The sequence below is a fragment of the Moschus berezovskii genome, chromosome 19, assembly GCF_049115385.1.
Source record: "Moschus berezovskii isolate FMDL1 chromosome 19, NW_MosBer_1.0, whole genome shotgun sequence".
In the NCBI taxonomy this organism is placed as follows: domain Eukaryota; kingdom Metazoa; phylum Chordata; class Mammalia; order Artiodactyla; family Moschidae; genus Moschus; species Moschus berezovskii.
The window spans coordinates 63573229-63590371 of NC_142478.1; the positions used below are offsets into that span (position 1 = coordinate 63573229).

General features: G+C 46.2%; 1 protein-coding gene across 6 annotated transcripts in view; it reads left to right on the forward strand.

The window, feature by feature from the left end:
• The window catches only part of TBX5 (T-box transcription factor 5), a 53063-nt gene that overhangs the window by 16083 nt on the left and 19837 nt on the right, over window positions 1-17143 (forward strand). For all 6 annotated transcript variants that reach the window (XR_008683050.2, XM_055404698.2, XM_055404696.2 and 3 more), the window contains one exon: window positions 5737-5828. Coding sequence is in view for 5 of the 6 variants with exons in the window: in XM_055404698.2 (XP_055260673.1) it covers window positions 5737-5828 (92 nt within the window). In the remaining variant the exon portion in view is untranslated. The remainder of the gene's footprint in view (window positions 1-5736; window positions 5829-17143) is intronic.

Below are 17143 nucleotides of genomic sequence, written 5' to 3' on the forward strand. Positions count from 1 at the left end.
CCTGCATGAGGTTTTCCCCACTTTTTAGTTATCAAGTACCAAAAACACCTATTTTCTTTGTCAGGAGGAAGTCTAAAGCAGTGTATTTTTCCAGTTGCATTCAGGCCCCTGCAGACATTCCCCACGTGGATATATGATGTGTGACTTAAATAAGCGAGGCAGTTGGGTTGACTGTGATTTGTGGACTCTGTTTTGTTCTTTTATTGTCCCACCTGGATAGGGTGTTGAGACTCTTGGCTTTGTGGGTAAAAGCCACCTGGGCTGTTCCTCATTCTCGTGCAAGTGTTTGCGTCACAGTCTGGCGGTAGATGCTTGAGTTCAAATCTATCTGACTTGGGCAAATTATTTAACTCAGTTTTCCCCATCTGTAAAATGGGAATAAGAAGAGAATTTTTTTTTTTTTTTGGTTATTATCATGGTGGGGATTAAAATAAGCTAATCCGTGGAACGTGTAATCATACAGAGCCTGGGTACAGAGTCAGCACAGGTTGTTAGTGATGAGTCATGATCGACTTCATAACTGATCCGTTTACAGTAGCAGGGCAACTCCATCCAAAACCCAGGTTCTGGAAAACTCTTTGCCTACCCTGTTTTAGAATCTGAAAAGCTGAGATTTGTAAATAAGCTCTTATTGCTGTGGTTGAAACACAACTACAACTACTTTGTGGTCTGATTGGTTCATTCCCTGATTGTTCTGTCAGTCCAAGGACAGCTTGCCTGGATTTATGCTTTGGAAAGAAAAGCAGTCTATGTGATTGAATTGCCAGGACGATTTGGAAAAATGTGGTTGTTCAATCGCAAAGTCCTGTCCGACTCTTTGCCACCCCATGGACTGCAGGATGCCAGGCTCCTCTGTCCTTCACTAGCCCCTGGAGTTTGCTCAAATTCATGTCCATTGAGTCAGTTGGAAAAATTCGAATCACCAAGTTTTGGCCCAGAGGGCTTAGTGCCTCCAGACCGATCTTTGCATGCAGGTACCAGGCGGAGGCAGGTATGTGGCAGGCTTCATTTCTTACACTGCCATTACACACCTGTATACCGTGGGGTTCCTAATGACACGACATATTTCCTGAGCCCAGCTGTGATCCCAAGCTGGATTTAGGGGTTATTTCCCCAGATGGTTGACAGCTTGAAAAAGATATTTAAACACTCGAATCTTCCCCAGCGACGCTCACTCTGTGAAACAGGTTTTTGTAAGGTTTGCGCCGCAGTTGTCAGCAGCTCCCAGGGCAATCCCTAGAAATATTTAGGTGTTAAAAAAATGTCACATGGGCATTTCATTTCCCCGCCTAAGTAACAATGGCTTTGTATGCAAGCGTGTCTCTCCCTTCAATATTAACTTACTTTGCCATTAAAAGGCATTTTCCTCCTGTTTAAATCATTGTGTATGGAGCCTGTATTTATGAGGTATGAGCTCTCTGGTCGGGACCAGGAAATGAACCCCTAATAGAGAGACATAATTAAGATTTTTGGCCCTCGCGAGGGTTTTTTTTTTTTTTTTCCCAAAAGCGAGAATTCACGACAATTATTCTCATTAATTTTTACAACCTCTGTCTCAGTGGTTGGACCTGGCATTTATATTTGTTTTTCTCCCCTCCCCCGGATATCCGGTTTTATGCTGATTTTGGAGGGAGTACATTTGTCTGATGCATGGAAGTCAATTTCAGTGGAGCCTTTGGGTAGAAGTCAGACATCCGGGTGTATGGGTTTGTGTGCCTGTGAGTGACTAGCTCCATGTTCTGTTCAGTTCAGTTCAGTCGCTCAGTCGTGTCCGACTCTTTGCGACCCCATGCGACGCCAGGCCTCCCTGTCCATCACCAACTCCCGGAGTTCACTCAAACTCATGTCCATCGAGTCGGTGATGCCATCCAGCCATCTCATTCTCTGTCGTCCCCTTCTCCTCCCGCCCCCAACCTTTCCCAGCATCAGAGTCTTTTCCAGTGAGTCAACTCGTCGCATGAGATGGCCAAAGTATTGGAGTTTCAGCTTGCTAGGAAGGGAATTTCATAGCCAGAGTTATGGTAAATGAAGGGACTAGTATGAAATAAGACATTTTCACTGGCCCCTAAGCTTACATGTTAAGATTTCTCAGGGGTAACTCTTACAACCATAGCCATCTATCCTCAAATCTACAAAGCAAGGTAGATAGGTTAGATTCACACATCTCAGTGTACGTCTCACCAATTGTGAGCATCCTCTGACAACATATTTTTGGGAGGTATGGTATAAGAACAAGAATTAGGCAGTAGTTATTCTGTTTGAGGTGCAAGGGATTTCATAGACAGGGTTATGGTAAATGAGAGAACTAGTGTGAAATAAGATAGGCATTTTCACCTGCACCTGAGCCTACTGCGAGCAGAAGTTTTTTTGAGCAAAAGACTTGTTGATAAAACACCAAAACCCACCCTTTTCTTTTTTGGCTCTGGGTAAATTTTTGTGTGTTTCTGAGCTCTTGGTGGAATAGCGACGTCATGGAATAGGCATTAATTCAGCCCAGTTGCCCCACCCCTATTGTCTTATTGTCCTCAGTATTTTAAGGGGCTGGCTTCTGTCTCTGGATGGGTGGGGGAGGGGCATAGAAATCGGGATAAGGATTCCCTCCACCCTTTTGAAAACTGATCTAATTTTTACTCAACAGTTTGAGAATCTCTCCATCTCGCCCCTCACCATTAAAAATGCTTTATGGTTTTATGGTTGCATTTTGCTGTCATAAAACTGGTGTGGGAAAGAAAGCCCCACTAGGCGATGGGGCTGAGTTGAGGAGTGTATGTGTTCAAGATTGTTATCCAGAGAGATTTTGTATTAAACAAAAAATTTTTTTTTATTGAGGTAAAGTTGATTGCAGTGTTGTGCTAGTCTCTTCTGTTTTCCAGAGAGGTTTTACAAACATTTCTATATACTCTGAAGAGTCGATTTGAAGTCAGAAAGTTACAGGAATGGGTTACCAGGTTAAAAAAAAAAAAAACGAAGGAGAAGGGAATGTGTATACATAGACATCCCCACGCGTAGTTGAAAAGTTTTAAAGTTGATTTTATTTTTTTGGATCAGTTTAAGGTTCGTAGTAAAGTTGAGTGGGAAGCAGAGTCTTGTATAACCTCTGTCCGCTTCCCCCCGCCATGTACAACCTTCCCTACTAACAGCATCACCCCCACCCCCACCCTCAGAGTGGGACATATGATACCACTGATGAACCTGCATTGACACATCGTCACCCAGAGTCTGTCGTTTGCCTTAGAGTTCACTCTTGGTGTTGTAGATTGTGGGGTTTTTTTTGGTTGTGCCATGCAACTCATGGGATCTTACTTCCCTGACCAGGGATCAAACCTGTGTCCCCTGTAGTGGAAGCTCCAAGTCCTAACCACTCGATCGCCAGGGAATTCTCTAGATTCTGTGGGTTTAGACAAATGTGTAATGACACGTCTTCGCTGTGATGTATCCCGCAGAAATCATTTCATTGCCCCCCAAATCCTCTGTGCTTCTCTTGTTCATTTCCCCCTTCCTCCTAACCCCTGGCAACTGCTACTCTTTTTGCTGTTTCCCTAGTTTTGCCTTTTCCAAAATGTCATACGGTTGGAATCACATAACATTTAAAAAATGTTAAGTTTATATATATTTTCATTGTGAGCACACAGACTCATATATAGTAATTTTATATTCATGACAGAGTCCTGGGGTTAGAAGGAAATGCTATAAGACCATGTCTAGCAGAAAACAAAATGTTCTTGCCCCCAAATGGACAAATCTGTACATTCATTAATTATGCCTGGTTTCTGAAAGCAACTTCTTGGTTTCTCAAAATCTGTAAAGATGCTGCTGGGGGTAGAAAAGGTGGCTCTGTGCAGATCGGAAGATGATGGAACCATAGGAAAAAAAATCTGTTCTTGTTCTAACTATCTTTCTATTCATTTACTGGAGAAAGGGAGACTTACTTCGGTACCGATTTATGTTAAATACTTCTGTAAAAGTGTCGGATTTTCCCTTGCAACAAAGGGAAGGCTGGCCTTCGGTTTGGAACTTTCTAGGGGTACCAGTAGAGAGAATTTAATACACTTGCTATCTTTTTATTGACTTGCAAGTGTTTCCACTTTGACATATAGAAAAGTGATATAGTATATTTACAAAATAGATTTAAATAAAAGGTGGTTTGATTTTGGGCATGTACACAGTGGTCTATTTAAAATGGATAACCAACAAGGACCTACTGTACAGCACAGTGAACTCTGCTCAATGTTACATGGCAGCCTGGATGGGAGGGGAGCTTGGGGGAGAATGGATACATGTATATGTATGGCTGAGTCCCTTCTCTGGTCACTTGAAACTATCACAACATTGTTAAAATTGGCTATACTCAATACAAAATAAAAAGTTTTAAAAGAAGAGAATCATTAAGAAGCCAATAGAGGAAGAAGAATGAAATAATACAAATACATACAATCAATCCAAGTAAGACCAAAAATATGAAAGAATAAATAAAAAACAGTAAAAACAGAACATAATTATGACTACTTTAAATTTTAATCAGTTATTATAATTCAGTAGTTAAATTGAAAATAAAAAACTGGGCTTCCCTGGTGGCTCAGTGGTAAAGAATCCGCCTATCAATGCAAGAGATGTGGGTTTGATCCCTGGAGAAGGAAATGACAACCCACTCCAGTATTCTTGCCTGGGAAAATCCCATGGACAGAGGAGCCTGGTGGGTTACACTCCTTGGGGTTGTAAAAGAGTCGGACACGACTTAGTGACTAAATAACAACAAACAAAATACTAAGAAGTAAAAATAGTAGTTTGATTTAATAAAAATATAAAGCAGACTAGTAGACCAAGGCTATATAGGTATATTAATGATGATGAAGTGATTTTTGAATGACCTCTGATGAACACTGCCTTGGTGTCTGTAAAGTGATCTGATATATAAAAACTCAATTCACACACAGTTTTTGGGACATACTTCTGGCAAACTTCATAGGGATCTCCTTTTTTACCTAGATCTGCTACTGTACACTCACGCTAACAGAATATGTTGATGGTTTCAAGAATATGTGTTGATGGACCTTGAACCAAAAGACCCCGTTCTATCAGTGAGTTTTATATGTTGCAACAAAAATTCCCAGAAGACGATTCTTTCTTCCTTATATAATTAAAAAGGTTTGGAGCTGTTAGGTTTGGAGCTACATATACATTATAATATATATAGAATATATTATAATTCTGTATGTTGCTCTTTATTTAATTAGATACCCTTCTTTTCACTGGAACTAGCAAACTCTGTGAAAACTGTGAAATGAATGTGAAATGAGGCATAGTAGGATTTCGAGAGCAATAATCAAGTCCTTCCCAATGGAGATTGCCACGCTGCAGGAAATTGACATCGTGTCAACATGATATGATTTTCCCAGGGGGTGGAGGACCAAGTGTTGAGGCCTGCATTGTGTTTGAAACACAAAATGCTATGATTGAGACAAAAATGCCAATCTGGCTGGAATGATGCAGAGTATGACTCCAATTAATGGGCAAACTGAAACCACGTTTTTTCCCCCATTTTGAAGACAATCTGATCTAGGACTTTTTTCACAGCCTCCGTTTGAATGCAGTGGTGGGTCCCGTTGGCGTGACGGGCTTAATTTGCTTCTTTGGGTTGCCAGAGACTGTGTTTCCATGACGCTTATCATTAGCCGGGTCCCCAGGTGGTTTTATAGCAACCAAGTGAACACGGAACTCTCTCTCTGCTTCCTACAGATCACCCAGTTAAAGATTGAGAATAATCCCTTCGCCAAAGGATTCCGGGGCAGCGATGACATGGAGCTACACAGAATGTCGAGAATGCAAAGGTAAGAAAGTGGGATCCTCGGTCCTCCGCTGTCTGCATCCCTTGTCATTCAATAACCCGGGTGAGCCAGTAGCCCCGGGAGACCAGGCCCAGAGAAATGGGGCCCTGTTGCCGTTGAGAGAAACGAGAAAGAGCCCCTGGAATCCCAGTTTCTAATAACCCTTCATGTGCACGAGTGCATGCCAGGTCACGTCACTGTCGTCCACCGGGCTTCTCCGTCCATGGGATTCTCCAGGCAAGAATACTGGCATGGGTTGCCGTGCCCTCCTCCAAGGGATCTTCCTGACCCAGGGGTTGAACCTGTGTCTCCTGCAGCTTCTGCGTTGCAGGTGGGATTTTTACGGCATAAACCAAACCCTCCATGTGGTTTCCTCTATCAGACACTCCTGAGTGTGTAGATTTGGGAAAGACTGTGTGTGAGGGAACTTGACCATCTCCGTCTGCCCAGGGAGCAAAAGATACAATTTTCTGTTCTTTCTCTGCTGTCTTCCTCTCTAGTGAAGTCCTCTCTTTCTTTCTTCCCATAAGTCACGGCCGATGAATGATTTTCTTTTGGCAACAGCTCTTGGTAATTGAAAGGGGAGTTAATGGCTTGATTTTCTTGGGGTGATATACAAACTTGACACCACGTGGTCTCCCAGGCATGGGGGGGGGGTGGTGGATTAAAAGCTGGTGATAAAAATTGTTTGGTCTTTTTACATATCCTGTGGTCTTGGTTGCTGATATGATGAATAGAAGGGGCTGTGGCAAATGGACATAGTGGGAATTTGGTTTGATTTGAAAAGATTGTACAGGCATTGCCAATTTTGTCAAATATTCTCTTGGTAGAGTTCCAAAATAACTTACCATATGGCAAGAGAATTCGAAATACATCTTGATCCTTTTGACCAAGAAATGTTTGTTTTTTTTCCTTCCCATTTTGGTGGGTTTAGCATTTCAAAATAAAATGAGGTCATTTAGGAAGCTTATCCTTATCCTTTCTGGAAAACCCAAAAAGGGAGAGGTGGGCAGATGGACACATGTACTCATTCAAAGGAGGACAAGAGACCCAAGAAGAGGAGGGAGAGAAAGGCCCCACAGCTTTGTGGTTTAAACGTTGGGCTTAGAAATAACATGCTGCAGAAATCTTTTTCAGATAGCGGGCTTAGCAGATCTAATTTTGCATGCTTTTAACAAATAAATATGCCATTATCTTCAGGTGGCACAGGTACACCAGACTCATATGAATTCCTGCATTCATAACTGATTTCCTTCACGACGGTGGACTTGTAAGATGCTTTATGTGGTGAAAATAACCAAGTCCTTAAATTATTATTTCAAAATATTTTTAGCTTTACGTGTCTTCACTTGGAAGTTGGAGTTGAATTTAGCCTGTGGTCGGTGGAAAAGTTGATAACAAACATCACTTGAAGGTGAAAGAGGCCAAACTATTTTGAGCTGTAGGCTCAGGGAGCCACGTGTTTGCTTCTATGGTGTCTAAACCCCATCCTGTCCTGATGGTCATCTTGTCCTCATGGCAGCTTAGCCACTGACGGACAGTCTCATCTTGGTTATCCTGCAGGTAGGGGTCCAGGCTGTGCAGCTGGGGACGGAAGGGCTCTTTCCATCCCCTACTTCTTCCCCTCTTTCCACCAGGCCCAGGGCAGGTGGGATTATGGGTTTAAGGTATTGCAGGTAGCCCCCTCAATCTCACCCAGTCACCTGGTCACGGAGATGCTGCCTTCTTATCGTGTCTCGCAATTCACCTCCTTCCTCCATCTAGGCTGCCTTTCCACCAGCAGCCTCACCTGCCACAGCCTCCTGACCTCTTTAGACCTGACATCAGCTCTCTTCCCCTCCCAGACATGTTCCCGGCGGCTGCCAAAGCCATCTTGTCCCTGTGCTTAGCCGCTCAATCGTGTCCAACTCTTTGTGACCCCATGGACTCTAGCCCACCAGGCTCCTCTGTCCATGGAATTTTCCAGGCAAGAACACTGGAGTGGGTTGCCATTTCCTTCTCCAAGGGATCTTCCCGACCCAGGAATGGAACCGGGGTCTCCTGCATTGCAGGCGGATTCTTTACCAGCTGAGCTACCCAGGGAAGCCCAAAGACATCTTTGTACAGCACAGATAAGACACATTTCTTCACAGACTCACACACTCCTATTGCCCTGCGCCTCAGGCCCAGACGCCTTGGTGTGTTTGACCACGCCCTCCCCATAGGTCTGGCTACGCCCCTTAGCTTTGTTCCTCATTGGTGTCCCCTCTCCCTTTCAATCAGGCTGAAGGAGCGGCTCCAAATCTGTCCTCTATCCATTGTTTTTGGTCCCGTGAACACCACGGTTGGTCTAACTAAGCTCCATCTTTTTCCCCTCCCCTTCCATCTCCTGCCCATCACTAAAGCCTCCTTGTAACTATTTCTCCTTGTAGCTGTTCCTTCCTCCAGGGAGCTGCTTCTGGCCACAGACTGCCTGGTCGGGTGTGTCTATTCCTAGGACCCCTCACTGTTTCTCTGTGTCAGGCCGGGGCCCCACACTTTGGAAGCTGGTTGGACGGATGATGGGAATGGAAGCAGAGACAGTGGGGGATGGACAGGTGCTTGAGAGCTCACATGTCAGCAATCCTGGAGTCTTTTCCTCCAGCTCTGAACCATGTGCCTGGTGAGCTCTTTAGGCAGAGGACTCTGCTTAGGTCTGAACTGAATGTCCAAACTACTCCCTAGGGTTATTGCACACTGACTGTGGGTTTCTTCCCACCTAGGCACCTGGAGTTGGAAGGAAGGAAAGGTGATTGGTCCTCAGTAAGGTGTCAGGGGTTGACATGTTGGACTGAAACTCTCAGCCTCACAGACAGGTGTGTCTTCGTGGCCGCGTGAGGAGTTGCATTGGGAAACAAAGAGGGTTGGACTGACCACTCTCCAGGGTGGGAGAGTGGACAGGGTCATCCACCTAGTTCTCTGGAGCTGTCCCCTGGTGGGGAGAAGGAACAAAGCAGAGAGGCTCCAGTAGGTTTTGGAGTCAAACAAACCTGGGTTCAGTCCTTGCTCTGCGTGTATCAGCAGGTGACCTCAGGCAAGTGATGTTACTGCGGGGAGCCTCAGTATCCTCATCTGTAAAATGTACATAAATAAAGATAGCTTCTCCTTTCGGAGGTTCTTATAAGAACTATATGAGAGAATGCCTGAAGGGTGCTTGGTTCTTAGTCCATGCTCCAAAATATGATCCGAGTTGGGGACAACTACTCATTACTCCTAGTTCTGCCCTTGTTCAGAATTGAGTCTGGGCTGTGGTCCCAACTCCCAGGTCACAGTTGGTAGTGACAAGTGGGGAAGATGGCTCTCCGGAGACGGCTCTGATAACAGCCTGGCTGGAACGGCGGGCTCACTGTTGATCTTGTAATCCTGTTTCCTGTCCCCCACACACCCGGTGACAGCTGGCTCAGGCAGCAAAGCGGGAGGAATGAAATTTCCTCTAATTCCAACAATCGGAACGGACGGAGGGAGAGGGGTGGGGTGATGGAGGGTTGAACCTTAACTCTGCCGTGATCCCACATAAATAACCTTTGGATTAGCTTGGCAAATGTCTGGGCACTCACCCTCCTCACCTCTCTTCACCCAGCAATCTGTGTTTGGAACATGTGGAGGGTATCTTAGTTATTTTCCAAAGTTTATGTATAGTTTCTAGTTACACAAGCGATAACTGCTTATACTGAAAATGGGAGAGTGAAGGGAAAGCAGGAAGAAGAAAATAAAATCATTTTGCAAATCCTGTCTCTAGCCGACTGATTAAAATATGTGCCAAGGTTATTTGGAAAGGTTAATCTGTGGCTTAAAAACATCTTATCCTAAAAAAACCAATATTTCCCAAATTGCAGGTGCCCCCTCCCCTGGTGACAGATGACTTTAGAGGGTGCCCACAGATACTAGACACATCAGGCTGATTTCATAGACAGTATTGTTTAGAATAAAACTAAGTTCTCTTTTATTGACTTTTTCTTTGGCTGCGCTGCACTGCATTTGGGATCTTAGTTTCATGACCAGGGATCGAACTCATGCCCACAAAACACAGAATCTTAATCACTGGACTGCCTGGGAGGTCCCCAAGACTAAGTTTGAAGGAGGGAAGGGAAGAAGGAAAAGAAAGGAGGGAGGGAGAAGGGAAGGCAAGCTAAGGCTGGTTATTTAGGGAAAATACTCTTTGTGACCCCATGGGCTGTAGCCCGCCAGGCTCCTCTGCCCATGGAATTTTCCAGGCAAGAATACTGGAGTGAGTTGCCACTTCCTTCTCCAGGGGATCTTCCCACGAACTAAATAGCAGAAGAGCTGGTATGAAGATTTGGCCAACGTCATCAAGGTGATATGCAAATCACAGAAATTCGGGAGATGCACCTAAATGCTGACCCTGATGAGAAAGCGTAGGCACTTCACTGTCAAAGCTGAATGGGAACTTCCTGGGAGTCAAAGGTCACGGTGGGGCCAAGGGCAGGGCCTCTGAGTGCAGGGAGGTGCTTTTATCGAGAGGATGGGAGTCAGGTTTTGTGGGATGAATGGGGTTTTTTCTTTTTGCTAGCTCGTGTTTTTTAGTTTTTCTATTTTATTTTCAGCTGTGTCAGGTCTTCCTTGCTGCACGCAGGATCTTCATTGCGGCATGCAGGCTTCCCTCTGGTTGAGGTGCTCGGGTTTAGTTGCTCTGACGCATATGGGGATCTTAGTTCCCCTCACAGGAATTGAACCCATGTGTCCTGCATTGGAATGTGGATTCTTAACCAGTGGACCACCAGGGAAGTCCTGGTGAATGGGATTTGAATCTGTTGAGAGGAAGGGCTTTCTGGTTTGGATTGGAGGAGTGCGCAGGGATCCACCCGTTTTGGGCTCTGGAGGAGGCGCCAGCCTCTAAAGATCTCTGAAAGCCAGCTGCCATGGCACTGTGACAGGGAACACTGTCCCTAGAAGCATGGGATTCCAGCGGTAGAAGGGACCCCGGGAGGCAGCATCTGGTTTAACCTTCCCGCTTTTGCAGAAACCTGCAGCCTGGAGACTCACTTGTGTTTATTTTTTTTAATTAATTTATTTTAATTGGAGGCTAATGACAATATTGTAGCGGTTTTTGACATACATTGACATGAATCAGCTAGAAGTGTACATGTGTCTCCCATCCTGAACCCCCCCACCCGGAGACTCATTTATTTATTCAGTTTTGCATCTGTTGCTTTCTTCTTCAGCGGACACCCATTCTTTCAGGGCTTACTCTGTGCCAGGTCCTGAGGGTGCAAAGGTGAATCCATGCGCCGAGGGGCAGGGTCCACCAATACTAAAGCAGGCTCTGGAGCTGGGGTCCTGGCTAGCACACCGATGAGCCCTGGGGCTCCCCTATCTCTATCTCATCTGTAAAAGGAAGATAATTACAGCACCTACCTCTGGGGCTGTTGCACAGATGAGGTGAGGTAAGACTGGTGTCCTAATTACTATTGCTATGCAATGAATGACTCCACTCCTAAATTTCCCATCTACCGGCTGCGAAACCCTGGGCTGTGAGCTGGCTCATCATTGCTGCAAGAGACTGTGAATCCAGGACAGCCAGAGCTCCAGCACTTCGCTTCTGAAACCTCTGTGCCCACGCAAGGGGGAGGACGTACCAGCAGCCTCGGTCCTCCCATGAGGAGCTCAGAGACCATCACAGGTCTCCGGATTCTGTCCACTTAACAACCTACTCCCGCTCAGGACCACTTCCTAAATGCTGCTTCGGGTGGAAAGGCCAGGCATTGCTCATTGTCACTGTGCGCAAGGGGAAGCCAGAAATCCCCAGGGAGGCACTTGGGTTTAGCTCAGGGTTTGGGGGTTGGGAAGGATGCTTCTGGACAGGTGTTGATTGCTGTCACGTTTTAGTGGGGACTGCTGCACGTATCTGACGGCTAGACAAGGCTGGGTGTCCAAGATGGCGCATCTCCATGACCGCAGTTGACACTGGCTTTTGGCTGGGAGCTCGTCTGGGTGGTCCCCTGGAATGTGTGCATGTGGCCCATCCAGCATGGACTTCCTCCATGGTGGCGGGCTGTCCTTTGAGAACCTTGAGAGGGCCTTTGCTCACTACACCTTGGGAGCCTGTAGTCTCTCTTCTGCTACTTGCTGTTGGTTGAACAAGACTCACTAATGGGCCTAGATTCTGGGAGAGCCAGAGATCCTCCCTGTAGACAGAAGGAAGTCTGAGAGTGTGCCTGGGTGATTTAACACTGCCCCAGATTGCCTAGGAGTAGCTGGCACCATCCCTGGGCTCGAGTGACCTGGAACATGTCAGGAGGAGATGGGATCCACTCCCTCTTGAAGTCTGAGGCCAGGTCGACACCCAGTTAAGGTGCAGATGCTTGACAGTGAGCATCTTCAGGATGGAAGAAATTGCCTGTCTGCCCTGGCAGGCTACCGCTGGTCTTTCTGGAAAGACAAACCCCAGAATAGGAACAGGCAGCAGCAAAGTGCTTCCTTGGGCACTTCTTGCTTTAATTCACACAGTGCGGCTATGAGTAATGCCTTTCTGGCATACAAGCATTTGTGGAGTACAATGGGGAGACTGGCCGAGCCCAGTGGTGCGGCTTCAGAGCTCTTCAGGGGAGAATTGAGGGGGCCTCTTCTTCTTCAGTCTTCTTGTGGACTGCCGATGCTTCGGCAGGAAGTGATATCCAGAGCTGGGGTCCCTGGAGTCTCTGGTTGGCCTGGAAGGACTGATGCCGAAGTTCCAATACTTTGGCCACCTGATGTGAAGAGCTGACTCATTGGAAAAGACCCTGATGCTGGGAAAGATTGAGGGCAGGAGGAGAAGGGGGTGACAGAGATGAGATGCTTGGATAATGTCATCAACTCAGTGGACATGAGTTTGAGCAAACTCTGGGAGATCGTGAAGGAAAGGGAAGCCTGGTGTGCTGCAGTCCATGAGACTGTGACCAGTTGGACGTGACTGCGCGACTGAAAAAGAACAGCAACCAGAGAGCAGATAGGAGAGCCAGGAGTCCAGGTTGTCCCAGGTAGAGCAAGTAGGTTTTGTCAGCCCCAGGTTGGGGACGTCTCTGTCCACCCACGTGAGAAACAGACCATTGTCCCCTGCCTCTGCAGGGCAGGCCACCTCCTCCTCTTCTACCTTGAGGGTTAGGCTTCTTAATCAGTATCTAGGATCCCTTTGGAAAATCCAATTAAAGCAAGAACTCTGAAAAGCTCATAATATATAAATAGAAGAAAAAATGTCAGGCAATTTTGAGGAATTCATAGGGTTTGGGATCCTTAAAAGGTTAAAATCCAGGACTTTCCTGGTAGTTCAGGGGCTAAGATTCTGTGATCCCAGTGCAGGGATCCCTGAGTTTGATCCCTGGTTGGGAAGCTAGATCCCAAGTACTGCAACTAAGACCCAGCACAGCCAAATAAATAAATAAATATTAAAGATTTTAAAACCTTTTTTAAAAAACATTAAAATCCTTCCACTGGAGCCATCCCTTGTTTTCCAGCAACCCCCCCTGCCCCCGCCTTCCTAATTTTAAATGACTGTTCAGCTCCTAACTTCAGATGGTCAGTTTTCAAAAAGAAGGCTCAGCGCTCTTGTATTCTCATGCTGTGGTTAAAGCTGATGTGTTTAGTCACTCAGTCATGTCCAACTCTTTGCAACCCCAAGGACTGTAGCCTGCCAGGCTCCTCTGTCCATGGGGATTCTCTAGGCAGGAATACTGGAGTGGATTGCCATGCCCTCCTCCAGGGGATCTTTCCAACTCAGGGATCGAACTCGTGTCTCTTATGTCTCCTGCATTGGCAGGCAGGTTCTTTACTGTCTGAGCCACGGGGGAAACCCATGGGGATGTCCAGTTAATGAGATATGATCTCCAGGGCAGCGAACATTCTGGAGATGACATTAACTCCACACTCCTTGCTGTACTTTTGGCTATGCCTGTGGCTTCCCCTGGGAAAGTGTGAATTTATGTGAAACAGGAAGGCTCTTTATGTCTGGGAGGCCAAGCCAGCCTAAGCTGTGAGTGGAGGTTTGTCCCGAGAGGCCTCGTCTGTCATTCATCTGCAGCACCGTACCCGGCCCTCCGCTCCCCCAGTGAACCCGCTCTTCAGGGACAGTGTCTGAGGGCAGATCCCCCCTAAGCGTTGTTTCTCAAACTTTTGGCAGACATCACAATTAGCTGGGGGTGGGGAGGCTGGTGAAAAAAGCAGGTTTCTGGGTCTCACCCTCAGAGGTTCTGAATCAGTGGCTCTCGGGAGAGGGTCCAAAACTGTCCTTTATCAAGTTATTTGATGGAGGGGTCCCTGGTCAGACCTGGATAATTTCTTGGCCCTACAAAATGAGCAAAGACGTGCAGAAAATAATGTGTGACCTTACCTTCTGCAAACGGAGCTCATGGGCTGGGCTGTTTCATAAAAAGGAACCCGTTTCTCTACTTGGTGGCCAACTTTGGCTGAGCATTGGAAGTCCCGACAGTGTGTCCTGGTGTATATTATGAAGAATGTAAGAATGGAAAACAGGGGAGAATTGCACGGAGACCACCCATACGCACGCTGATTTGGTTCTGCAATTAACATTTCGCTATATGTTTGCTCTGTCACACATCCATCCACTGATCTATCCATCCATCCACCAATCCATCTATTTATCTGTTCATCCATCCATGCATACATACATTTATCCATCCACCAGTCTACCTGTTCCCCAATCCATCCATCCATCTACCATCTTATTTTTTTTTAATTTCTTATTTTTTTAAATTTACTTTTTAATTGGAATAAAATTGCTTTACATTGTTCGTGTTGGTTTCTGCCATACAGCAATGCAAATTGGCCATAATTATGCATACAGCACCTCCCTCCTGAGCGTCCCTCCCCTCCCCCATTATTTTTTTTTTTGATGCATTTCACACTCAGTTGCATCTGTGAGCACCTTTCATCCTTGTCTGCTTCAGTAGACATGCCATTAACACGGATTCAATTTTTGTTCATGATTCTCTGTTTCAGGTAAAGTCTACATACCGTGAAATGCACAGATCTTAAGTGCACCATTCATTTCTTGACAAATGCATAGACCTGTGAAACCCAAGTCCTTATCATAATGTAAAACATTCCTTCACCCAGAGAGTTCCCTCATGCCCCTTCCCAGTGATTCCTCTTTCACCTCCCCACCAGAAACAATTAATATTCTGATTTTCTTTTTTTAAACTGCTGGTTAGGTTTGTCTGTTATAGAATTTTATGTAAAGGAAACCATACACTGTTTACCCTTTGCATAAGGCTTTTTTTTTTTTTCCTGGGGAGAACAAGAGATCCTGGGACCCCTTTTGAGTAGCAGATGCAAGCATGGACTTCTCCTTAGAAAAATTGACAAGCTCTAATTATCTGGTATTTGGGATGGCATGGGGAGTGGAATTCATAAATCAGGTGAAGCCCTGGCAAGGTAAGAATGTTTGCTTCAAAATACAATCACGTGGTTTATAAGCTGGGATTTATGGAGCAATGTGTCTCCAATATATGCTAAGCCTTTTCAAGCATTGTATCTTTTGACCACCCAAGAAGGGGATGATTCTGACTATTTCCATTTTATAGACAAGAGACTGAGGCTCAGAGAAGGGAAGAACTTAGCCAGCCCCGCAGTGGCCAAATTGGTGGCTGTGTACCATCAAAGGCAAGCACATCTATGCATTCTGACTTCAGAGTCGCAACTCAAAATTCATACCCTGATATGAAGCTATGCAGATTTACTTTGGGAACCCCAGGGTCTCCCACCAAAGTCATCATGAATGCTGGGCGCTCTTGGCCAGTGAGGGTGTTGCCTTTGAGTTTCTTTCTTTTTTTTTTGGTCATGCCATATGGCATGGGGGATCTTAGTTCCCTGATCAGGGATTGAACCCATGCCCCCTGCAGTGGAAGCTCAGAGTCTTAATCACTGAACTGCCAGGGAAATCCCAACCTTTGAGATTCTTGGTGCTGCTCACGTCAGATGGCCCTGTTAGAATCAATGGTGGGAATTCTTGTCACTTCTTCGTGTCCCCCCCTGGTCTGACCAGCAATATGGAGCAGCTAGAGTTCAGTGCTTTTCTTCACCTCGCTGGTGGGGTGAGACCTGAGTCATAAAATGGTCGCGAAGCACTTTGTAGATGAGAACGAGGGAATGATGATTATTTGCTGAGCTAAAATCCTGCTTGGAGTGAACTGCCCCATCCCTTGAGGGTCCACACACGTTAGATCGGAATCATTTCCCCAAGCGTATCAGAAAGTTAATAAATTGGGAAGGCGCTCGTGGGGTGGGGGGAATGTCCTCTTTTCATTCTGATGGCAGATTAAAGTGCTAGCAAGAGGAGGAATTTGCTTGTGAGAACAGATTTTACAGTCCCCAGCCTTGCCCTAGTGCACTGCTTTAGTCGTTGGAGAAAGGCTGCCAGAAACTGAGTAAGCATCGCCAGGGGAAAACAACAACAGAAACTCACCCCCTGCTCAGCACCCCAGCGCCCCTGCCACCTGCTCCCGTGAAAAGGCCGATTCAGTCAGCTGCAGTGGAAAACATTCTCGGGGCCCTTCGTTAGCTGGAGGCCGGCTGCGATGCCGTTTGGCTGTGGATTTCAATATTCCCTTGTAACGTTTTACAACCCAGAGCCGGCGACAATGGCGTCATTCATTGCATCCGCTCACGTGGAACAGAATGTGAGAGAGTGGTGGAGCCGGGAGAAGCTGGTTGGTGGCCCTGATACCCAGGGTAAACTGGGGTACTCAGGTCTCTGTGTCCAGACTGGGTAGATCGTGTCTGTGTCAGCCAGTGCAGTGGGATTTGACTTTTGGTAAAGCAGGAATGATGGACAGTTGGATTGGTAGAGGTTGATGTTACTTGATAAAACCAATACCTAACTCTGGTACCCTCAAAGATGCTCTGTGTGACAGAAAGTGTCTTGTTGCCCTAGCTGTGATGGGAAGGCAACGATTCCCTGTCAAGTGTAAGTTGGGAAAAGCTTTGGAATAGTACTAACCTTGGGTGCAGCTCAGCTTTAACTCGTCTTAGCTGGGTGATCTGGAACAAGTTGCTCAACCTCTCTGAGTCTCATTTCTTTTCTCTGTCTCTAAAGTAAATGTCATCATATGGATGAAATGGGATTCTTGCCAGGATCAAATGAGGGAAAGCATGTAAGTCAACCGGTGCAGTGGCTGGAGAGTTGCCCCCATGACTCAGTGGAAAAGAATCCGTCTGCAATGCAGGAGATGTGGGTTCGATCCCTGGGTTGGGAAGAGCCCCTGGAGAAGGGAATGGCAACCCACTCCAGTGTTCTTGCCTGGAGAATCCCCATAGACAGAGGAGCCTGGTGGACTACAGTCCATAGG